Source organism: Plectropomus leopardus, chromosome 16 (assembly GCF_008729295.1).
Source record: "Plectropomus leopardus isolate mb chromosome 16, YSFRI_Pleo_2.0, whole genome shotgun sequence".
NCBI lineage: Eukaryota > Metazoa > Chordata > Actinopteri > Perciformes > Serranidae > Plectropomus > Plectropomus leopardus.
Window position 1 is genome coordinate 22,279,801 of NC_056478.1, and position 25,208 is coordinate 22,305,008.

The window sequence follows — 25,208 nt, forward strand, 5'->3', positions numbered from 1 at the left end:
TCCAGCGGCTTTTAAAACTTGTTTTAACATGAACATTTTAGAGATTGATATTTCATGCTTTACCACGGAAAAGCGTAGTTGAGGGAACAATGTTCATGTCAGATCTTCATCAGCAGATGGAGTTTGCACTTGTTGCCCAGTTTTTATGGCATTGACCAAGTCAAGGCTCAGAGAATTTATTATTTTCTGAGCTTTTTAAGAATTTTCGGTCCTTGTTGGCTCAAAAATTGAGATTGAAGAGTTGTACTAAATTGTCCTCTTCAGCTTAGAAAATGTATCAACAATATTGGTAATACTAGGCCTAAAACACCATCAATGTAATTGTTTCTGGCCTGATTTCAAATCTTCCTGATAACAGTTATGAAACAGGATGAAACACGGGATCAGCAAATTGATTAAAATCTATGGACATGGACTCCCATCAGCCAAACAAACTGCATCATATCAGTCCTTTCAGAGGTGGATGTTTCCAGGTGATCTCTTGATTTATAATGAAAGTTCAATATCAGCTTTGATAAATGGGTCTAAGCTTTGCATAATCTCTAAAAAAAAAAAAAAAAGGCCGCTGGTTCTAGGTCACCACAACATTTAATTAACATTTCCAATCTAGTTTGCAAAGAGAATTACTGAGTGTTTTTCAGTGTGCTGCATTTTACTGTTTGGTAAAAGCATGGAGACAAAAACAAACACCAGTCTGCCTCCTGTGAGTGAATTAAATTCAACAAACTGAGATTTTTTATTCAGCCAGCTTTTTGATATGAAGCTTCATACCCGCGACTGTTGTGAGAATTAATCCAACTGTGTCTCAAAATACAGTCAACAGTTATTGATATTACTTCATCATTGCTAAAATGATATCTTAAAAATGTGTTGAAAGCAAGTTGAGGCTTCTGTAAGGAAATGTGCTCAAACCTTGACCACTTGCACAGATTTCTATCTTCTTTTTTTAATACTGCAGTCTGTAGTTCAAGGAGAGGCCACAAATGAAACTGTTTTATAGCTCAGAGCTTGTAATAAGTCTCATTACATCCCATGTGAGAAAAGGGATGTGGAGCACGCTATGGTAACTGTACTCTGGAAACTGGGCCACCAGGACATCTGCATCAGTAGTCAAACACAATAATGGACTCCCATCAGATGGACTAATACTGTCATATTGAGCTGTGCCAGTGGATGAATGCCAGTCTCCAACCCCAGTACAGGAAGTGACTGGAACAACAAAGAGTTTCCATTAGAAAACAGGCCTGAATGTCCCTCAGTAGCTATTCAAACAGGTCGTTTTACTCAAAATGAAGCGGCTGCAGGTCCGTGACTCAAAGTTTTTATTGAGTTTACCAGCATTAATGTATTATTTGAATCACAGTTCAATCACCGTGAGATCGTCTTTTAAGAAACCACAATAAGGACTCAGACTAATCGATGTATTTTTTTTTTATTTTGAACTCAACCTAATCTCTCAAACATGATTAAAGTTTGTTGGTTTGTTTCTTTATGGTTTCTTCACCAGCATCTCCCAGTTGTCATTTGTGTTTTCCACTAACAGGTGTTCCTGCTCTCTCAGTTGTTTTTTATGCAGCACAGGGAATAGTAGTTAGAATGTCACTTTAATATGAAACAGTTTAAATAGATTTTTTTTCAAATTAAGTTGAATGTAACTGAATAACTTATCTTAAAGTCTTTTGAATTTAATTTTGAAATTTAAAGTTAAACAGGATTACAGAACTAATGTTTAACTTCCTCCCCTCATCGTAAAAAGTTTGAGTTTCAAATTAAAGTCACATATTTTTTATTTTTATAATTACTATTATGTATTTTTTGTATTTTTAAAATAGTTAAAATAAATAAAAATAAGTAAAGGGAAATAAAAAGAAAACACAAAAAACTGGTCTATAAAAATGGCTTTTAAAAAACATTACATATTATTCCTTAAAGTAAATTCCTGGTGTAGTATTCCACCCAATATAAATAGTTTAATATCGTCAGTAGCTGTGATCAGACTAGTAGGCTGGGTTTTAAGAATTCTTTGTTGTCTAATTAAGTTCCAGCTGGTAACACAAATCTCAAATTTGTCTTTCTGAATCACACAGACACCCTGGCCAGATTAATGATATTCCAAACACACCCTCGTCTCCTCTGTTTTACTCTCTATCTGCCCCTCACTGGTTTGTGTCTGTTTGGTTTACCCAGCAGCTTTTCCCTGCTGTCTCTTGTTTTGTTCTCCTTAACAGGGATTTAGTTTGTCTCACAACGGGGCTTTGGGAGGGATTGGGGTTGGACAGGGGTGAGCCGGAAAGGTGTGTGTTTACCTCCACGCCTCCGCCCTACCAAGAGAAGGGATTTATCGTTCATCACAGGGTTTATAAAAGGATAGAAAAGGATGGAGAGACAGATCAAGCCTACAAGTTGACTGAGTGGAAGGGGATATCAAGGAAGTAGCTGTAACACTAAAAGTTTTATTCCAAAAAACAAGGCTCCATACTTAATCAGGTCTGCAGTGACGGGAAGTTTCCTCGGCATGTTATGTTCTGTGACCCTGATCTTTGTCTCTCTGCTGGCTGCTGATGCTGCGGTGGTCCTCTCTGTGTCTGGTTGACTTGATTAAATCCATGGTGTAATGGGAAACAAATTATGGCTTGTGCAGCATGATGAGTTGAAGGAGGGGATAATTAGTATGTTCATCCACCTCTTTGAAGCGCGCGCGTGTGTGTGTGTATGGCACTTTTCCCACTTCAACACACGCACACGCACTACTCTCTCCCTCCCCCTCTTTTTTCTTTTTTTTGTGTGTGTGTGTGTGTGTGTGTGTGTGTGTGTGTGTGTGTGTGTGTGTGTGTAGCTCATGTCCTCATGTTGTAGCACACATCCCAGTGCGTGTTAACGGTGTAGTGAATTCTTAATATGTATTCATGAGTACTTTCCTGAAGCATCGCCACCAGAGTCATCACTCCTGAGCCTGGAAGTGATCTGTCAGTGGCTTTAATGATCCAAAACACACACACACATGCAACCTGTTGCTAGGTCCTCTGTCCTTGTCAAGCACACCAGAGGTTGGTAACACTCACATATGGCTAGAGGCAGCTTCACTACGCACATGGGAGAGGGTGGGGTCCAGCCAGTTCTGACTGACAGAGGATGAGTGCTGCCAAAGTCAAGTGTGGGAAAAAAAAATAAACGGATACACCCATAAATGTGACAGATGGAGTATGAAGTTAGCTTTTAGTGTCTTTAATGTGAGAATCTATTTGGAAATGTCATTTAAGCAAAAGTAGGCTTTCTAAAATAACATGTGAATTACAGGACCATTTTAGCAGTCTTTGCAGTTTAAAGTACGCCTGCTGAGTCACTCAGAGTGTTAAGCTGACTTTTTGAGGATTTATCGCTTCTTTTCAGCTGTCAGTTAAAAATCAAGACAAGCAGGGGTTTTTTTTCTGTGAGCTCATGAGTTGCTTTTATGACTCATACTGTATTGTTGTGTTTCTGCTAACAAAGCACCAGCAAGTATTAATATAAGAAATAACAAGTTAAAACAAGTTCTGCTTGTCACTCAAAAGATCATTTAATAAAATGGACTAAGTGTCAAACTCGATGTTCTGTAACGCAGCAGCTGGGTTCAGTCTTATTGTTGTCCTGATGTTAAACCTCTGTCTCCTTCTCTTTTCATCTTCGTCCAGTGGTATTGGGAGAAACTGGCCCTGGGCATCAGGCGGCAGCAGCATCCTTGCAGAGTATGGCACGCTGCATCTGGAGTTCATGCACCTCAGCAAACTGTCAGGGAATCCTGAGTTTGCACAGAAGGTAACAGACACATGTGGCAATAAATAATACTTTTTTTTCACAGTTAATGGGCTACGTTTGCACAGGATTTCCCCTTCCCCTTATGCATATTAGAAGTGTCTATAATGTTAGGGAATTAAGATTTATATCAATCATATCAAACTTATAACAGTTTATGTCCTTTTACAAATTGTGTTTTCACTTGAAGTCTTTAAAGTGAGGTTAACTTGTTGCATTTGTTATTTATTTCTGTATTTATTAGGTAATGAACATCCGAAAAGTACTAAATCGCCTGGATAAACCCCAGGGGCTGTACCCAAACTACCTGAACCCCAACAGCGGCCAGTGGGGCCAACGTAAGTCCTCCTCACCTCTCAGTCTCATCCCGTTCAGTTTCTTGTTTTGCCTTTCCTATGCAGTTCACACTTGTATCGTACTCAAGTATCACAACAACACCCAATTGGGGACACTGCCCTTCTGCTCAGGACCCTTAGATGTTGTGCCAACCAGCATTTATACACCTAAATGCTACCACAAAAAAAATAAACAAGACAAACTGATTTCATTATGAAGATACAATCACTAATCTCTGTTAAAACCTCTGCTAGACTCATGCTGTTGGACACGTTATCGGTGCTGCTGCCACTTTTCTTCTTGAAACTAGATATTCCAGTTGCTGAGTCAGCAGACGCATTGGCACATTTTAAAGTTGGCACTGTGTTTTGGGATACTCCTTAAAACCGTTTTTACTGCATTTTCAGGCCTACTCCACACTTTAATGACTGCATTTGAAAATTTTTTTTTTTTTTTTACATGTTCTGGCTTTTCATCCACATGCAAACAACATTTTAGGTCACTGTAAAGGGATCTTTTTTGTAACACTTTGTCCAGGGTGAAGATTTTCAGAAACTCTGCTTTCATTGTTTCATGTATAGACAGGAGAAATTGAAATTTTGGCATGTAACGTCAGAGTGTGTGCCGTTATCTCAGGTTGTAACCTTGCTAAGAGGACTTTTTAGAAGTTAAATCATAAATGTACAGTTAGTAATCAACTATGATGGAGGACAGAGGCGTCAGAATGTACTGCAGAGCTCGATGCTCCAGGTAGCCTTCTGATAACAGCTTCTGATTGGCCAACACCTTCTTTTTCTTAGCATGGCTTTAGGCCTTGGGCTCAGTGTTTCAGTTGTGTTGCTGTGTTTTTATGTTGACTGAGATTTTCTTATAATTGCCTGTGTTCACAAGATTTTTTTTACATTTTTTGAACAAAGAAGGGAAGAACGCTGTTTTCAAATACACTGTATACTAGGCCTAAAACAGCAGAAAAAAATGAGTTTGGGTTTTTTTCCCGCTCCTTTGTCCTTCACTGGTTAAAGAGAGATTGTTTAATATTAACTCTCACTGTCAGGAACATAATTGTGGTTGAAAGCTCTCTGCACCGTTTCCACACAAGTTTTGCAGACGCAAATGAAAGACTGATGATTTCCTGCAGAAGAACAGAGACGGAACACAGAGAGAGATGGTAATCTACATACAGAGTAATGAAAGTGAAAATCAGCAGCTGAAATCTTTGGGTTAATAATAACCTGGAGTTGAGGCTGATGTCAGAAACATTAATAAAATTAGCATTTTTTACTTGAAGATGGTCGCTGAGGTTCAACCTTTTCCTTCCCAAGATGAAGCTGTAACACTAATGCATGCAAATTACCACTTGTCTAGATTACTGCAATGCACTCTGTTTTAAAGAAACCTCTTTTACACCTGTAATTTGTTCCTGCTAAAACCAGGAATGCAAATTATTTTTGCTCATCAGTATCATTATTACAATCACTTTACTGGCTCCTGTTCAGATTTTGGAATTTTAAGAGTGATGAACTTGTTCCCAGTTATTTTGCGTAACTGATCTACCACATTTTCTAGAGCACCTCATGGAGGCCTCAGATCCACTGAGGTATTTTTCTTAAAAACATTTAGAGCCTAAATGAAACAGATAAACTGTTTTATTTGAGTTGATCAAGCTTCTTTATGGTGAATATAAGCTTGTTTTCTGTCCTCTATCAGTTAACCAGATTTCTTTAGGTTTTTAAGTGTTTTTCTTTTTTTGTGTGTGTGTAAGTGTAGCATTTATTTTTAAGTTTTCTTTTTCATATTGATGACATATCTGATTACTTGAATCTAGAAGAATGAAACAAGCTGTTGCCGATTGTCTCTCTACTACTTCTTTTCTGTCTCTCGTCATGCCTCATCACTCTTTTCTTTTGAACCTTGTTGACTCTCTTTACATTACTGCAACCCTCCATTTTACTTGTGTCACTGTCAAGTATTTTCATACTCACTCCACCCCCCCAATTCCTATCTTTAACATCATGTGTTCGCTCACCTGTCTGCCTCTCTGACAGGTTGTCGTAACAGGGTATAATTTTGAATCGATTATCAGGCTCTTCAAACCGCAGCTGAACAGGTAATGATGATAATGACAGAGAGGTGAGATGCTGAGGAAGGGGAGAGAATGGGGGTGTTAGGGATAAAGGAACATATAAAGTTACAGAAAGAGAGATATACAGTATAGTAGAGAGGGCATGGAGGTGGGAAGAGGAACCAGCAGTAAAAGCCTCATAATGCCACTTGTCACATGTCACAGAAAACTGCCAGCTGAGTAGATATAATGAAAGTGACACTGACAAGTGGCAGGAGAAGGTCTGGATATCAAAATCCATTTTTCAACCCATTTTTAAAGCAGCTTTAAGTGATTTCTGACCACGAGAGAGCAGAAATTGGACTTCAGAACAAACTCAAAGTGACAGACCTCGACATCGCAGCTCCATCAAATTATAACGTTCTTAAAGAAATAGTTTGACCTTTGGGGGAAATACAATTCACTTTCTTGCAGATAGTGAGAAAACTGACACCTCATTGTTGTCTTTGTGGTAAATATAAAGCTACAGTCGAGAGACAATTAGACAGCAGCAGAGACCCCAGGAAGTGAGTGCTCCCAGAGAAGAAACAGTCCGACACACAACCCCTCAAAAACCACAAATTATTGTTTTCATGATATTAAAGACCCTGTCCAATGAAAATCAAGTTTCTTACCTTGTCAACATGTAACATAAGCAATCAACCCCATTGCTGAGCATTATTAGCTTGGAACAAATGTGTACCAATGACAGTCTTAAAAAACATGGATTCTGACCTCCAGGATTTGTTACATCACAAATCCAATGAACCAATCCCGTCAACTTTTTGGGACCCCCTTTAAAATGAGATGATGCTTTTTATCTTGATGTAACAATTTTATTTAAACTTGCAAAACAAGGGGTATCAGAGGAGAAGCCTGATGCCTGATGGCTCAGTATTTTGCAAGATAAGCTTCACCTCATCTTGCCAAGCCTGGTGATCGGAAAAAAGGTTTTTCTAACATTAGGAAGATACTGTTAGCTGTTTGATCACATTGTCAAATTAAGTGCTTTTGTTATCTTTTACTGTTTACAAGCAGTGGTTTGTGTGTTTGATGAACACATTCAAAGGTGAGGAGGTGCACTTAGGCTGCAAGCAAGCATCTGAGGGGAGGGCTTCATTTGCATATTTATAGATCTGCACATACTAAATGAAGCAAAAGTGTAGCATTACAATTTATCCATTTTAAGGTATGAAAGGAAAATTTTCATTGAAAAAACAACCCTACCAAGTATGTAGTTTTATGAACAGAGATGGATTTTAAGTAGGGCCGTGAGCTTTAACACATTAATCGTGAAGTGAATAAGGTCCTGTATAACCAGTTTTTTTATGGCATTATTCATTGGCCAACATTCCTGTCTTTAACAGGCTGTAACAGGCTGAGTTGTAAAGCTAGAGTGATGATACTGATATCATCTGAAACAAGACAACCTAAGAAATTCTAGCTTCTCAGTAAGGGGGCTGAATATAGGCTAAATAGGCTAAATTTTGGAAATGTAAAAACAGTATGGCCATTTCACAGGGCTCCTTTGACCTCTGACCTAAACATATGTAATTGAAAAGAGGTTCTGTGAGTACCAGTGAGTCTCCCCTTTACTGACATGCCCATTGTATGCTCCTCTCATGCATTTTCTTTTTTTTTTTGCCATCATTTGATTCCTAATTAAGACAGTCTGGTAAGATTTTCTTAACCTTGTCAATATGGACTTCAAAACTGTTTTGAAATGCAAAATAACAGAATCAAAAACATGATTTCAAAAACATGCAATTAATCGTGATTAACTATTGAAATTCTGTGATTAATCGTGATTTTAAAAATTAATCGTTTGACAGCCCTCATTTTTAGGAGGTGAATCAAGTGGCTACCCCAGAGGCTAACAAATGAAGCCAGTTCTTTGAATGGCCACTTGAGGCTGGCTCCAGAACAGAGTAAATCCGTAACTAAATGATAAAATGCCCAAATTTACATCAGAAATAAACATGTCTACAGCCTGTGCAAAAAAACCTTTTCATCTCTGCAACTAATTTACCCATTAATAACTGCTGTACAGGGGGTACAGTTTTATATAACATACCTGTTTACACTTCATTTAGGCTTAAAGTAAGACTTAATTAGGAGCGGACTGCTTTTAATGACAGGCTGTCAGATCCACTCCTCACTTTGCCACAGTGCCAAACTCTCGCACATCTGACTGAAAAAAAAAAAACAGGTGGGGACGGCCCAAATGCCAGACTCGAGGCTTCAGAACGGGAGTCCACAAACCAATGAACGAGGTCACGGTGCCTACGTCCATTATTTTTACGGTCTATGGTTTTAATCAGTGTTTTAAGAGTACCTTTAAACATACAAGATCTAAAGTGTTAATTCACCATCTTTAAAGGTGCTGATTCCCTGTTTCCTGTCTTTATGCTAAACTATGCTAACAATTTTATGACATTAGGCCAACAGAGAAAACCAGATATTAGAGTGGTATCAATATCCTAAGCAGCTGAGCGTGTCGTCAATCTTTATCTAACTCAGCAGGAAAGTGAATGAGCATATTTCCCAAAATGTCAAACCAGTCGTTAAATCTTTTGAGACGCTAACAGCCACTCGCACGTTCCACACAGCAACCCAGTGTTAAAAGAGTAACATATGAGCTATATTTCTCATTCCCTGTCAAATAAAAGTCCAATTTTCCTCAAACCAATTTCCGGGTCTTTAGTGGGCAATTTTTTCCAAATGGTGCCAAGACCAGTGGAGCTCCAGGACCTGAACACAACATGAGAAACATCAGAAAAATGATAATTTGGCCTGCTGTGTTTTCATTTCTGCCACCTACCAAGAACTGCAGACATTAGGCAAATTAGACCAATAATGGATTAAAAACTGACTTTGTTTGAAACTGTATTTTGCATACAAAATAGTACACATTATTTTCTTTGTAATTAATTGTTAAGATATGTGTGGAAGCTTTTTGAATCAGTTGTAAAGGACACATGAAGAGGATGAAAAGGAAGTAGTGTCTCTAAAGTTTTCAGGATCTGCTGAGAGTTTTTCCATCTTGTGAGCATTTAAGTTTAGAAAAGAGAGGAAATTAATAACTTTCATGCTTGATATGCTTTAACATGTCAACTTTAAAGGTATAATGTTGGTTCAGACTAGTCACTGTTCTACATTAATTTAGGGCATATTTCTCCTGTTTTTCAGAAGAAAGACGTGGCATTAAATTAGAAATCCTTTAATCAAGTTTTATTACTTAGCTTTTTATGTGCTTCAAAGTTTATTAGAGCCCTGTCTGGTGCTGTTTTTGATACCCAGCCCTTGATTGGAGGGCTGTTAGTATCTGTGATGGTTAAAAATGAACCTGCACCTCTGGTCTACTTACTTTCTTATTATCTGATGCATACAACATTGAATAAAGCTACTGAAAGCACATCTGCAGTTATAATTGTTGGCATTTAGCTGACACTCTTAACCAGAGCCAGTAACTGTGTTTTCATCCAAGTATTTTATGCAAATTATGACATATTCAATTAGGAATGCTGAATAGAAACAGCAAGTTTCAACAGAAAAAAAAAACTTCACACACACCAAAAAAGAAAAAAAAGCTTTCATGCTTGTCTTAGTCAAAGAGGGTTTTTCATCTAGAAAGACATTATGCAATAGTGATGGGAATGCATTTGTTAAATAAATTATGACCTAGGGATGTTTGCAGCCTAATGTTGTCTGAAAAATATTTCTCTAGCACAGCCTCACAGAAATGCTTACCCCGTCTTTTTCACATACTCAGCATATGTAGACGACGCAGTTATATTTAAGTTTTTTATGTTTAATCCAAACAGCCTCATGTTTACACATGTGGATAAGACGCAGTTTCCACCATCTCTCTGCTTCAAAATATGTGTCAGAAATATGTTTGTATTAGGGATGTCAGCAGTTAAACATTGAGTGGTTAACCAACAAGGGTATTTTTGACTGGCTATGCATGTTAGTGTATAGATTAGTTTAGGCTGTCCTTAGTTAGTTTACTGCACTGCTCCCCTCAACAGGGTCTGGTGGAAGCAAGCTAGTGGCGCCATTCATTTGGCAATTACTGCCATTTTAACCCCACAGCGCTGCTGTGAAAACAATGCACCCACCCTTAAGTGGCTCAAATTTAAGCCACAAAGTGTTGCAAGTAGCCGGCTCCCACTTGACCCAGGTGTTGTGAAGCGCAGAGTAGCCAAGGTTAGTGTTAGCTAACCAGTTGGGCGGTAGGCAGTGGGCACTGCTGTATGTTTTTGAATGGTAACGATACCAGCTGGCTGTCTGTCAGCAAAGATGACATAAGACAAATAAAAAAACATTAAAATATCACCAATTCTTAAAAGATGTCGTTTTGAAATACGGCACCAAAGCTCACCGAGGCAGCAGAGCACAAGATGAAAAGAGCTCTTGTATTCATGTCATTATGTGTTTTTTCTTAAAAATGAACGGGTTAGTTGGATGTCGGCCTATCAAAAGCATTGTAACCAGAACTGACATCTCTACTTTGTAGGCCTATATAATTTTGTAATTGCTTTTCATGGCTTCTATGATCAGACAGTTAAAGGTTTTTTTTTTCCAGATGCTGTATTTTTATTAGTGTGCCATTTCTCTTCATGTTGTGCTTTTGTTCCTGGTTTTAAAATCAAACTGGGTACTCTTATTGGCTCAAAACCAACCCATCTTCACCACTTGCCTCCCTTTTTTTCTCTTTAGGATGATCACAGCTGACATTTAATCTCTGTGCACCACAAACAGGGCTGGACTCTGTTAATGACACATGCATATGGATGAGCCTTCACTGACAATCAGCGAGGCGAACATAAAAGTACAGCTCAGCTGGCTGGAGGCTCACCGCAAATAACAACCCCTTTACACACAAACACACATATAATACCGTGGTATATCACAGACTGTAGGAATGTCCTCTTCATTATTACACACATATATCTCTCCCTGTGTCATGTGTGGGTGATCTACGGATGGTCCAACAATCTAAACCAGCATACATGTAGGTGGCCTGTGCGTGTGTTACAATCTTTCATCTATGTTGCAGATCACGTGTCCGTGGGTGGCCTAGGTGACAGTTTCTATGAGTACCTGCTCAAGGCCTGGCTGATGTCTGACAAGACTGACGAGGAGGGCAAGAAGATGTATTATGATGCCCTGCAGGTAATAAACACATACACACACACACACGCACGCACACACACACACACACACACAATCTCTACAATAAGTCTTAAGGTGACTTTGACTCATGAAGTACGAAGCAGGAGGCGGATTTATTGTTAGTTTAACTCACAGACTTCAGTAGAGCTGCAACAATTAGTCAATCTGCAACTATTTTGATAATTAGTCATATGAGTCATTTTCCACGCAGATGCCAAATATTTTCTGGTTCCAGCCTCAATTTTGTGAAGATTTCTCTGTTTTATGTGATGGCAAACTGTCGTCAGAGGTGCAGTCTGTTCGATTTAGTGGCATCGAGAGATGAGGTTGTGGATCACGTTTGTAGCAAATGTACAGTGGCCTTTATGTACCTAAAAACAAAATAGGCCCATATTTGGTTTGTCCCTTTTGGACTACTATAAAAACATGGCGATGCAACATGGCGGACTCATTGGAAGAGGACCTGTTTCTTATGTAGATATGAAGGACTCAGTCTTGGCTAACAAAAACACAATTCTCAGTTTCGGGTGATTGTACACTGGTAAAAAATTGTCTTGGACATTGTATCGTCCCAAGTGATAAATTACGTGTAGTTACAGCTGTAGTCTTAACATTTTTTCCCCTGCTTATTCTTACGCCTCATCTTCTTCAATTTATTCAGTTTCTTTTTCAGCCCCTTCTTGCTCCTCAGTTTCTTAAGCCTCTTCTTCTTCAGCTTCTTTTCATTTTCAGCTTCAGCTTCTTCTTTAACCTCTTCTTCTACAGTTTCTTCTTCTTCTTCTTCTTCCTCAGCTTCTTCTTCATCTTCTTCTTCCTCTTCTTCTTCAGCCTAATCCTCCAGCTACAGAAAGTCAGCTGCCACATTTACGGTTCTCTCACAGAGGTTGAGCTTCCTCACCGTGTCTGACAAACACTTTCAGACACAGTAAACAGTATTGTTTACTAAACAAATAAATCAAATGAAAGAATAACTATTGATATAGTAATATAGAATATTTAAATGTTTAATAATTTTTCGTTCAGTGTCTATTGACTGTGAATTATAGATTTTTTTTTTTCTGTTTGCAGGGTTTTTTCCTGTAACAGCTTTAATCGTATTACTGAAAGAGAAATCATATGTCACCTGTCTGCAGGTCCCTAAATGTACCATCTGTGAATGGTTTTAAAACGCCTTATGTGTCCCAACCATCACATCAGGTTATGGCACTGATCTCTATGGGCTGTAATTTCCAGTCTGTCGCACCTCTTCTACCACTGAGAACTGGTTTGTTGCATGGCTGAAAGCAATGTGACACTGCGCTGTATTTTTCAACATCAGCGTATAAATGTGTGAAACACTACATTGGTAACCACGAGGAACTATGAATGTAAAATTTATAGCTGGTGACCTCGAACTGGAAGTTGTTGTTATTGAATGGCTAAAATCAGGGTTTGAACATGCTGTTTACAGACGGGGGGCTGCATAGATTTTCTCCACAGGATTTTGCATCCCTCATGCACCCTCTCAGTTATAATAAGTGGCTGCTTGATTATAGTGGACAAAAAACAAGAGGTCAGCTTTGGAGACTGAAGAGTGGTCTTGCTGTGATATTTATTTTCCTTGCAGGGGGGGGGGTATGACAAGATTTTATTCGCCCAAATAACCTTGAAGCGGTTTCACGTGAGATAATGAAAGGAATCATTTAAATGATTATCACCATAAATACTTTCTGCGGCGGACCAAGATCATTTCTGGTGTTTGACTAGATTAAATTTGTTTGACTTATTTTTATTTTTATTTTGCTGAAAGTGGCATTTTTAAGATAAAGTGTTCACTATCTTTCACTTGGACCACTGCAGTGCCTAAAATTTCAAATATTTTGTGTTTCTTTTTTAATCTTTTGGAGATAGTGAGATGATGGCACAGACAGAAATAAATGCAGTTTCATATAAGAAGACAAAGACAGGGAGCAGATGAATTTACAGCCTCCTAAAGTGAACAGACAGATATTACACACACACACGCACACACACGCAGAAAGCTTTTCTCTGTTTAAACAAATTGTCAACTTAAGTTGTGGTGACAAGCGATGGGTCTCAGCTGGAGAGAGCTGACTCTTCAATTGTTTTTCTGTAACATGCTGGGGAGCAAATATATTATGTGGCAACTAAAATAAGAGGAGAATTAACCATGCAGGGATACTTTACCCATAATCCCTTCCGATCTCTAAGGATTATAGGCCTCCTTGATTTATTTGCCAAGAACACGCCTGGGAAGAGAGAGAAAAGCAACAGGATGAATATCTGAGTCACAGCAGGAAAACGATATGATATCCTGCTCCAGTTCTGTAAAGGCTGGGTGTTTTAAAGGGTCAGTGCACCCAAAATACATCCAGATTAATCATTTCACTCAGGTGTCACTCAGATCTGTTTTCCACTGAAGGTTGTGCACCTATTGTGTATAAGAATAAATATATGCAGATAAAACAACTCATATTTTACTCAGTCACAAGCACACAAATAAACATTTTAATTGTTTAAATAGCAGAAAAGTGTAATTGCTGCTTAACTGCTAACAACAAGAAATGTGTAGCTTGTCATTGTTTCTGGAAAGAACTGTTGCTGTTCCCATTTGAAAAGCTACATTTTAATAACAATAACAATACATATTTCGTGAAAATAGGTGAAAATAGTAGTCTGGTTAAAGGGATAGTTCAGATTTTTTTTAAATGAAGGCGTGTGGGGTTCTTATCCATAGTCTCTGTATTAACTACACTAGATGTTGGTCTGTGTTCCCCCACAGACAGCTTTTTTCTGGTAGATAACTGTAACTGTTATATTGCTTTCTGCAAAACAAGACCCCACAAAAAAAAAACAGTAATTTAGCATTGCTGAACACAGGAGCTGCTCCTGGACCACTGCCTCGATCGGTTAGTTAGTTTGTGTTATGTTGTGACTTTTGCATTTAACAGGATTAGTTCAGATTCACCAAAGTCGCACAATTACACAGACAAGCTTTATATATCGAAGCAGCTTTAGAGCAGCAGCTCCCGGGTCAGTGAGGTAAAATTTTGTCAATTTAGTCTGGTGGCTTTGATAAGATTATAGATGTGAGTATAGATGTTAAAGACTTTCCCATCGGAAAGGACTGTCTATATAGCGTATGCTTAGCAGGTTCAGTTGCAATAAAATGAAAAATATGCTCATCTTTACAGCTACACTTTCAGATTTGCCTGGTGATGAGAAGAGGATGATAAGTTATAGGGTCAACGTTCGACTCATGTCTGCATTACCACTTATAGAATTGAGGATTGAGGACCAAATCTAACTCACAACTTATAAACCCTTTTATCACTCTTTCTTTTTCAGGCCATAGAAACCAACCTGATGAGGAAGTCGAGTGGCGGGCTGACCTACATAGCGGAGTGGAAGGGGGGGCTGCTGGAGCACAAGATGGGTCACCTGACCTGTTTCGCAGGTGGCATGATCGCTCTGGGTGCTGATGGGGCGCCCAGCGAAAAGACGGGCCACCAGATGGAGCAGGCCGCCGAGATCGCCCGGACCTGTCACGAGTCTTATGCCAGAACAGGTAAATATGCACACAGAGGACGTTAAAATGATTTGTGTTTTCCATTTAATCGAACACTGGTTTTAAGTCTGACAGCCAGTTTTGATTCAGAGCATCAGATGCAAATTTGGTCACATTTTTTTTGTTCATAGTTGTCAATTCCTTATACTTTTAGTCAGGGAAATATCTTTTTTTTCAAATAATTTCTATCAAAATAAATCAGAAATTGTTGTTATGGTCTTATTGAAAACTGTCTAGATCCACAGTTGTTGTACTGAAAAGTAGTGGGAACCAATTATATTTTTCAGTATGCCATATTACTCATTTCAGGTGGTTATTACTCATCATCAGTTATATTTCTTATAGAGGAGGCATCTTCTTCTTAACGTAGGGATGTCAGGCTGAATGCTGTCCATGTACTTGTCATCAAATTAGCATACATTTAAATAAAAGTGATTTCATTTTTAAAAAGAGTCTTTATTTTATTCATTCATATGTCCAATTTTATGGGGATGTAAGGTTTTTTTTATCTTCTATCAAATTATTGACATAATAACGTTATTTTGAAATGTGGCTTAGGTAAACATATCGATAATTTAAGGTAATTTCAAGAATAAAGTCGAAAGAAATTAATTAAGTCACAATTAAATATTCTTGCCCTTACCTGATGTTTCTTTTCATACAGTTATGTGAAAGTTATTAAGATAAAATGAGTCTGTATGCTTCTTTATATCTACAATATTTTCTCCTCTCTAGCCTTGAAGCTGGGCCCAGAAGCATTTCGTTTTGATGGCGGGGTTGAGGCCATCGCCACCCGCCAGAACGAGAAATACTTCATCCTCCGTCCTGAGGTCATAGAAACCTACATGTACATGTGGAGGTTCACCCATGACCCCAAATACAGGGAGTGGGGCTGGGAGGCTGTTCAGGTAAAACATTTGTAAATTGAAGTGGAAAATTGCTTTTTGCCATATTGTGTTCAGCAAGATCTTGGCAGATTGGACAAAAAATGTCCTCATACTGCAAGTAGAATTTAGTCAGATTTTATTTCTGTGATGTAAGGCACTTCAGCTCACACTGAATTATTGGGCAGTTTTTCAAATGCTCCCAAAAAAACAACAGGAATCAGGAAGGAAGGTTACAGGAGGTCAATCTATTTAATATATTTTTATATTTAGTGAATATCTGCCATGAGGTTTAGTGATACTTTAAGAACATAAAGAGCTTGATTGATGTTGCCAGTCACTAATCTTCCTGTCTTACTCTCTTCCTGTTGTGTGCGTCTTTATCACCATCCCTCATTCAGGCCTTGGAGCAGCACTGTAAAGTAGAAGGAGGCTACAGCGGCGTCAGAGACGTCTACGCTTCAACTCCCAACCACGATGATGTGCAGCAGAGCTTCTACTTAGCCGAGACACTCAAGTAAGTTGCACAAGCTCTTTTCACAGCACGCACAGCGTTCACTGCTTTGCTCTTATGATTGTGCTGTCATTGTACTTTATGGAAGGACGGGGCCCCTGCATCCCTGAACTGACAGAGGTGTCAAACACACACAAACACAAACATGAAGTATCATTCATTCAGACAAAGCTCCAGAGAGATGCTAAGGTTACTGGCAAGGTCAGTTTCTAACACAAACACACTCCACATTGAGTGAATCTAAGAGACATTTGCAACTGTCATCTTTGGATAAAATCTGTTTAATCTTTCAGATTAAAATCTGTATATTGAGAGATCAATTTGTTATCATATCACATTATTAGCTTAGCTTATAGTTAGCAAGTTGGAAACCCCTATCTTGCATTGCTCTTGGATAATAAGCTGTCATTAGTGACTTGATGAATAACAAATGTTATAATTGGCTACATAAGTTAGATTTACATTAGCTGGTGAAGTAATTTGACAAGCTGGCCCATTAAAATAGTGATAATGTTAGCGAGCAAGCAAGCTATGGTTAGCCAGCTAGCTGTCACAGGGCAATATTTTAATATTGCAACATGTCACACTAAATGCATGAGGTTTGCACACGACAAGCACCGGAGTGACAAGCCAGCTCTGGGAAAAGTATTTTGTGTCTGTGTGACATGAAACACGTCAGTAAAAAGGTAAATGGAGGCTGTAGGCTGATGTTAAGGACGCAGGGGTCAAAACATTCTCTTAGTCCTTGAGGACGCTCACTGAATTTGTGTTTTTAAAAAAAAAAACATTCAATGATTAGTGAAAAAGCCACCTCAATGCAGTCTTTTCAGTATTATGCTATTGCCGCAGGAACAGGCAGAGTTGCTGCCAGCCTTTGACCTCTGCTTCAGAGTGCATGCTTGGAGGGACTGTTGTTAAAATGCTATCTGAATACGCCAGACTATACATTTTAGCTTTTAAAGCTTTTTTAAAAACTGTTTATTTAGTATTTAATTGGGTTTTTCAAAATAGAGAACATTTCTTGATATAGGACCTTATAAAAATGATTTATTTAAAAATAAATTATTTAAGATTTTAAAAAAAGAAAGGAAAAATGTACACTGTACTTCAGTATACAGTTCTATAAGTTAAACTAAAAAATATATAAATTTGAGATGTACAGAGAGAAGAGGCATTAACAGCAGATTCAGGTTCAGCTACAGTGGAAAACAGCAATGACTTTTGGAATAATATTTCGGTACAATAAAATCTAGTACAACAACCTGCTTTCAGACAGCTTGAAGAGATTTTATTGTAGCTGTGAGTAAAATCCGCCCACTCCAAACTGGACTGATAGAGACCTATTATTATATGAAAATAATTAGACACAAATGTCACACAAGTAAACCGCTCTGAATGCAGGACACAATACAATAAGAGATCAGTTAGCGTCCATGTTTCAGCAAACCCCTGTATCAGTCTATCTACAGAATATCCTCCATACTGAACTCAGACCTCATGCCTGGATGGATCCTGAATAAATAGTAGAGAAAGACAGAAACTGTGAAAAACACCACATGTCCCAGCACACCACAGACTGCTTCTACTTCTCACTACCTCTTAATGGGCGCCTGACATTCCTACTTAACTGCCGTTTTGTGCATTGGAGTTTATATGTGTTAATGTGTGTGCGCGCGTGTGTGTGAGGCTACAAATGGCTCTTTAAATGTGCTGTCAGCCACACAGTGTGACGTCTGGTGGCTAATAGAGCTTTCCCTCTCAGATGGCACTCCAACTGTGTTCAGGAAGACAGTCTGTTTAAAACCATGAAGAGGAATCACAACTACAGTTTAACAAGTGTGAATGTGTGTGTAGACGTTCTGTATGTGTGTGTGTGTGTTTGTGTTTTTGTGTTTGTGGGGGAGACAGAAAATTTTTCTTTTAAACCCCCAAAAGGTGTTTTTTTTTTTTTTTTTTTTTTTTTTTTAGCCACATTAAATAACTTGTACACATTTGCAGTATTATTTCTCAGCATTCATTTTATTTTTGATTAAGGCTGCATTTGATGATTTTTTTTATTTAATTTAGCTGCCAGTTGTTTTCTGTACCCAATTGTTTAGTCTTTTGGTCAAAAAAGTGTCAGAAAATAGTGAAATATGTCCTTTGCAGTTTACCGGGAGAACAAAGTGATGTCTTCAAACATCTTGTTCTGTCAACTCAAAGTCTAAAAATCTTCAGTTTATTAATGTAGGAGACTGACACTGTGTGCACACTACGGGGACACAGCAACCGCATGACCGGTTACATTGTCACCATTGAAGTGTTGCACAAACACTAGTTAATGTAGTGAAGTGGTTATGGACTTGTGTACGCAATGTACATAAAACAGCTGACCAAGCTTAATAAAACAAAATCACAGCTGGAAACAAAAACATATGATTGGTCGATGCTTTGCAAGCTAGCCTTTGTGTCAGATGCAGTTTTTAAAGCACATTAAATAAATTAAGTTCCTGTTTAAAAGCCTGTTTTTATACAATCACAATGGTAAATAATTCATTTGTGATGCAGCAGCAAAGCCTCTGAACTTTTCTTGCACTCTTCCTCCAAATTTATCGTCCTCTCAGTTTCTCTTACCTCCATCGAAATTTTTTACAGCCTCTCCTGCATCCTCCATCTCTCTCTCCCCCCGTTCACCTCCACCTCTCCTCCGTTTTTTCTTATCATATTTTTTTATCCCCCCCACAGCAGACAGCTGTTGACAGGAAGTCAAGGTTAGCCTAACAGAGCCTGATGGGGCCGAGGTGCCATCCAATCCAGCTTTTTTTATAGGCAGTAAATTTTAACAAGCATCACCTCTACTCCTGATTACACCACACACACACACAAACACACACACAAAGTGAGATGTCTGGACTCTTTCTGCAGGTCCACCACATTGTGACACACAGATAAAAGTATTTTTTTTCTGTCAATCAAACAAAATCAAACTGAACATGTGTAAGTCAGACTGAGATATGAATATCTTTATAGGCATGATAAGATGTTTTCCAGGAGAAGCGGTACAAAGAGAAAACGTCTCATTAGCCTCCCACAGACAAGCAGAGGAAAAAATATGAGTGTAATTGACCACCAGCCTGGACAGCAACACAATGATTGCCTCATCAGTCACATCACATCCGCTGCATCAGAGACGGACCTGAAAATATCAATCCCATTTAGCAGCAAGCCCATAAGTCTAATCCTCCTAATGTTACTCGGGGATCTTGGCATCGTGCGGAGCCACTTCCAGTATCCATCTTTGCGCTGCTGCCAAGGACACGGCCGTACTTCACACTGCTGTCTGCCTTCAATCACTCACTGCTTTCTTGTGGTTTGTTGGCAGGCGGAGGAGGACAGGGACTTGTTGTGGAGGTTGAGGGCTTCGTGGACATGCAGCTCCTCTGCTGAATCATTACTTTAAGTCGGCTGACACACAGATTGTCGCTTGTTTTCAGTCGCATTTTTTAAAATTTTCTCCACAAAAACTAATTTTCCCTCCTTGTATTGATCTCTGTTTTTCTCACTCTTCATGATGAAATTTGAAGAGATCACTGGACCATCTAAAAACTCACTTTATTTACTTGTTTACCTACCCCCACTCCTTTGATGGATAATGTGATTTTTGGAGTTGTTTCATAAGATCTGATGACATTGGCCTGCAGAATTTCATCACTCCAAGTTTCATAAACTGGTCTGATCCCGAGCCCAAACCGCACCCATCCTTCCTTCTCAGTTCCACATCTGTTTCATAATTTTTTTTTTGGCAGGATAAATATTGCAACAGCTGAGCACAACATAATATCTCGAACTATCTAAAACACTGAACAAGTAAACAGTTTAGATCCCAAAACGAGTCATCTTTTGCATGTTTATATAATCAAAACATTCTTTCCCCTCAAGATTTCATTGAAAGAGTTTTTATCCATGTACTGATAAACTGCCTGAGCTGCCTGAAAACAGATCATCAGGTGGAGCCTGCAGCAGATCTGCAACAATTGTGGCTTAATTTTGGATCATTTATAGCAAATATATCAATTACCTCAATGATGACTTACAAGCTTTTTCCTTAGCTCTCAACTTCATCACGTTTTCATTGGTGGGTGCAGTTTTCTCAGTGGTATGGAGTAACATTAAACCTTTAGTTAGAGGAACATGTCGCCCTTTTGTGTTTCAGTTACTTACACCTTGTTAAGCATTTTCTTGCATGACTCCACGGTGAGCGATGAGTCCAAAAATGTAGAAATGTCTTGATAAAACTGAGTAAAAGGGATCTGCTTTTAACACCAGCAAAACTATATCAAACCATCCATTTACAAACTAGCACTCAATTTGAGCAGTATAATCCAAGTCTCTCTCCAGTCCTATGCTCAGTACTTCCCAAACATGTATATTTTTGCAAAATCTTAATACATGAGTGAACTTATCCAAGTCTCCTCAGAGCTCCATTGACAAAAACAGTCATTTTACCTCGCTGAACACAAGAGCTGCTGGTCTACCACTGCTTCTGTCTGTAAATTGTGTTAGTTTTTTATTCACCAAACTTACACAATAACACACCCAAACTACAGACAAAAGCAGCAGTAGACCAGCAGCTCCTGTGAGGTAAAATTACTTTTTGTCAGTGGAGTCTGGCTTTGAGGAGAACAAAAATAAAATTCTTTTCAGCTCCCCGTCAGAACGGGCTGTTTGAACATGCGACTGAATCATGAAACTGGGATTATGCTGCACGAGTTGTGTGAAAGTTTGAAAACTGATTTTTGGATTCTTCGCTCATGTTGGAAGCAGGCATGAAAAACAAAGTTTGCCTCAGAAATTCAGTGTAACACAGGATGAGTTATTAATATACAAATGGTCATTTGAGGAGTGAAGTATTTATTTAAAATTCTATTTGGTGGGAACCCTGTTTGGTGGATTATTGGATAGGGTTACAAACATTCACTGCTGAGAGACTTTAGAATTCTGCTTACATGTTTGTTTGGTTTTTACAGTTTTTTTTCCCATCTTTTCCTCAAATCTTCCCCATTTTATCAATGTTTATTTACTTTCTGGGAGGTTTTTTTTTGAAAATAAGTGGAATATGGGCCTCTCCAACTGCACCTGCTATTTTGGTTCTTATGTAGTTGCAGCGTCACTATGTGCCTTGGGGCTGTGTTAGATGGAAAGATGCGTGCAGAGGGTGTTATGATAAATAAATACACTCCAGGGCCAGACACACCAAAGGTCTCACAACTGCGAGACAGTGGAGCACAGCAACAATGAGTCAACAAATGGAAACTACTCCAAGAAATCATATTGAAAAAGTTTTGAAAGTTTATTTTTCTATCTTTTAAAAGTTTGTTTTTATATAGCTGTGTTGCTGCTGATGCACCACTACTGTAGAGAGTGTCAAATGTTGAATAACGTCTTTCCGTCTTTGTCTCCCTCAGGTATCTCTACCTGCTTTTCTCTGACGACGACCACCTACCGTTCGACCACTGGGTCTTCAACACCGAGGCTCACCCCCTGCCCGTCATCAAGAAAGACAAAACGGACATACCCAACGAAGTGGAGTAGTGGACTCCTCATACGCTGACTCCCAAAACAAGTGCAAGAACCTCTGATCCTGTATACCTGAGCCTCCAGCTGTCTGTCTGAAAACAGTTTAGCCATTTGGAGCCCCCAATGGTTACAGTTGCCTCTCGATTGGGATGATTTCATTTCGAATGGGATCAAAACAGAATTCAGGCCTGCTGGCGCTGAATTCTTGCTGTAGAATCTTTTTTTGTTTCTTTTTTTTTCCCGTTCAGCTTTGGTCGAGTCCAGACGCCGACCTGAACCAACACATTTACTGCCGGATAACGTAATAACTCATCATAAGACTGCAAGAATAATATCATCAGACAGGTATCGTGATTTTGAATATTCTTGCTTTATCATTCTCTCTGAAGATGTCGTTACATCGTGTGGCAGTTTATTTCACTATCGGTTATTTTAACTCCTTCAGAGGGACAGTCTGAGCAGTTATCACCTTATTCGTCAGTGATTTTTGTTGTTAGCAGCTGTTTTTTGTTATTGTGAAGGAGAACACTGACAGACCTGAACCAGTCGTCTCCCTAAATGTGGATATTTGGGGACCTGAGCTTTGGGAGAAAAACTGCAGCTCTGGTCTGAGGATTACAAGGCTGACTTAGTGAGCTAAAGGACGCTCCGTTCACTTCACACGCGTCCTCTTTTCCTTCTGCTGTACCGCTTCAGTATCCCAATAGGAACCGGTTTCCCTGCGCCAACGCTGGTGCAACACCACCACTCACCTTCTATATCGTCTTAAGAGGAATACTTGCTTTTTTAAATATGTGCAGTTGTCTCTGTGGGAGTAAAGGAAAGACGCAGCACAACCCCAGCCTCTTTTTATAAACCCACAGGACTCTCTGCTTCCTCGCCGTTATCTGAACACCTGACTGCTTCTTCTTTCCTCTGAGTGTTGGGTGTGACACAGGACGACCAGCCACACCAGCTCTCTACCTGCCAGTAATCTCACTTTCTCCCCACGACGTTTACACAGATCTGTTCCTCTTCTTCCACATATCTCATCTTCAGTTTATCTGACTGTTTGGATCCTGGATTTATTTCTCTTTCTCATTGATTTCTGGGGTTTGACCGATGCAGGTTTTTCAAAGCTGATGACTAACTTTTTTTTTCACCAAATTTCAATATTTGTTTTTCATTTTTCCTCACAAAAATTATATTTGCAGATTTACCCTCTGGATGTTTATTTGTTGCTAAGTGGGGAATAAAATTACAAGGGTTGAAAGTAATTGATGCCTTTGTCTGACCAAACTAAATCTTATCTTAAGGTCCACTTTGCGAAGCTAAACCACATGTCATGGTTCTCTTGGCTGTAATGGAGCATGGAGATGAGCAACAGCTGTGTGATGCTGGTGAAGGCTCTGGAAAAAAAGCTTGTAAATGGACTGTGAGCGAAGTTTTTTATTTTCATTCTTATTTTTGGCACACTACCATTTTGTAAATCATGAATAAACATTCAGGCGCAATAATAATGTTAGATTATGGCCATTAAAGTGAAAGAAATTGAATCTTTTTTCCACCACATAGAGGTGTAATATTCCACAAACACCTTCCACAAATGTTAAGGTCTTTAAACTTGAACTTTTTTTGAGAAAAAAACTAAATCCTTAGACCCTAAACGTCTCTCCTAAAGAGGATACTGATTCATCAGAAAAACCAGGCATCGATCAAACCCTCTTTTTCTGTTGTATCGCTTCTTCTCGTCTCCGTCCTCCAGCTCCAGCGTAGAGCAGCCTGTAGGATCTTCTCTCCTCTATGAGGAGACGCAGACTCTCGACTTTGCTGTAATATTTCACCTTCACAAAAACACCCACACAGAAGAAGCCATACTGATTCAAAACAGCTTTATCATCCTGTCGTTAAGCTTTTTTTGGTGTTGTTTTTTTTCCTTCATCCTCCACACACATCGGGGGGTGTATGTGACTGTATTGATACAAACTGTGTTATTGTTATTGTACATTTCCATCAGAGTACGCACTCATCAGAGCCGCTTGTTTAGTTGGATTTTACGGTAAAGATTTCTCCTGATGCCACAAAGAACTGTAGCCAGATAAAATCCAGTTTAGTCTTTCAATCTAGTGCCTTCACTGTTAAAAATGAGGAGTGGGAGGGAAAAGCAGCTCACAAACACAAGAGAGTAGAGGCTGAAATATTCATAGAGCTTTAAGGAAGGTCCCCATGCCGCTGATGAGGATTAAACCAAAACTCCACACTGATTGAAGGATTATTCCTGCTTTTTAATTTGATATTCAGTAAAATTTTGGCTTTAAAAGTTGCCCAAGAGTTTGTGGAAACTTGGCTTTTTAGTGATAAGTGGGAGATCAAACTAGCAAAGGTCCACTTGAGGATCCAAAAAAAATTATTAGAAGATTAAATTAACTTTCTTTTGGGGCCAACGTCCGCAGGAACCATCGATATCTGCTTTTAGATCAGTAGAGGGTCCAGTCGGCAGTCATTTCCTCGACAACACTGACATCTAGTGGTGAGATCATCCTCTTACAGTCCACCAGGGCTGGAGTCTGAAAAATGTGATCTTACTTCAAATAATCTTGGAAATGGACTGTCTTGAAAAAGGAAATCAAACATAGCTATTAATCCTAATTTATGTTTACTTTATATCTACATCTTAAGTTTACTTTATATTTAGCTGTATTTTCTTAACTTTGTGAAGCTGTTGCAGCTTAAAAATGACAAGCGAAATGACCTTGTTCTGTTAACAACTTCAGTAAACCAAGTCACTCTGACTTAACTTGATCATGTCAAAGAGGATTTTGCCAGAGATGGTTCAGTTTTCTTAACATGTTTGATCAAATGACTGATTAGTTTGCAACCAGCAGAATACAGATGGCATCACTATATTCACGGTTTACTGAAGTTGCTAAAACATAGAAAGGTTAATCTATCAAAGCTGTCATTTTTAAGTTTTAACAAGTTTACAAAATACAGTGAGTATAATTAAGTTGTAAGTAAATTGATTTAATGATGAAATTCACTGGTCAGATTTTGCAGTGTAGAGCAAAGACCTTAATATGATTGAGTCACTTATCTACACGTGATTCTCACCAAAATTTCTGACTCTAAAGTGGGCTTGTTTGGACCAAAGGGAAGAAACATCCAGTGATTAATCTCAAATGTTATTAGATGGCCCCATCATTACTAAAGATCAGACTATTCTTGGCTAAAGACAGAATGTAAAAAATTCCTTCATTTAGCAGCAGACATGAAAAATCACCGAATCCTAAAACAGTTTAT

General features: G+C 38.7%; 1 protein-coding gene across 1 annotated transcript in view; it reads left to right on the top strand.

The window, feature by feature from the left end:
• man1a1 (mannosidase, alpha, class 1A, member 1) overlaps nt 1-24,583 on the top strand; it is a 166,179-nt gene extending 141,596 nt beyond the window's left edge. Inside the window, exons 6-12 of the mRNA XM_042503009.1 lie at nt 3,672-3,795; nt 4,037-4,130; nt 11,292-11,407; nt 14,756-14,975; nt 15,711-15,883; nt 16,261-16,376; nt 21,818-24,583. Coding sequence (XP_042358943.1) covers nt 3,672-3,795; nt 4,037-4,130; nt 11,292-11,407; nt 14,756-14,975; nt 15,711-15,883; nt 16,261-16,376; nt 21,818-21,944 — 970 coding nt within the window. The 3' untranslated portion in view covers nt 21,945-24,583. The remainder of the gene's footprint in view (nt 1-3,671; nt 3,796-4,036; nt 4,131-11,291; nt 11,408-14,755; nt 14,976-15,710; nt 15,884-16,260; nt 16,377-21,817) is intronic.
• Nucleotides 24,584-25,208: the final 625 nt, after the last annotated feature.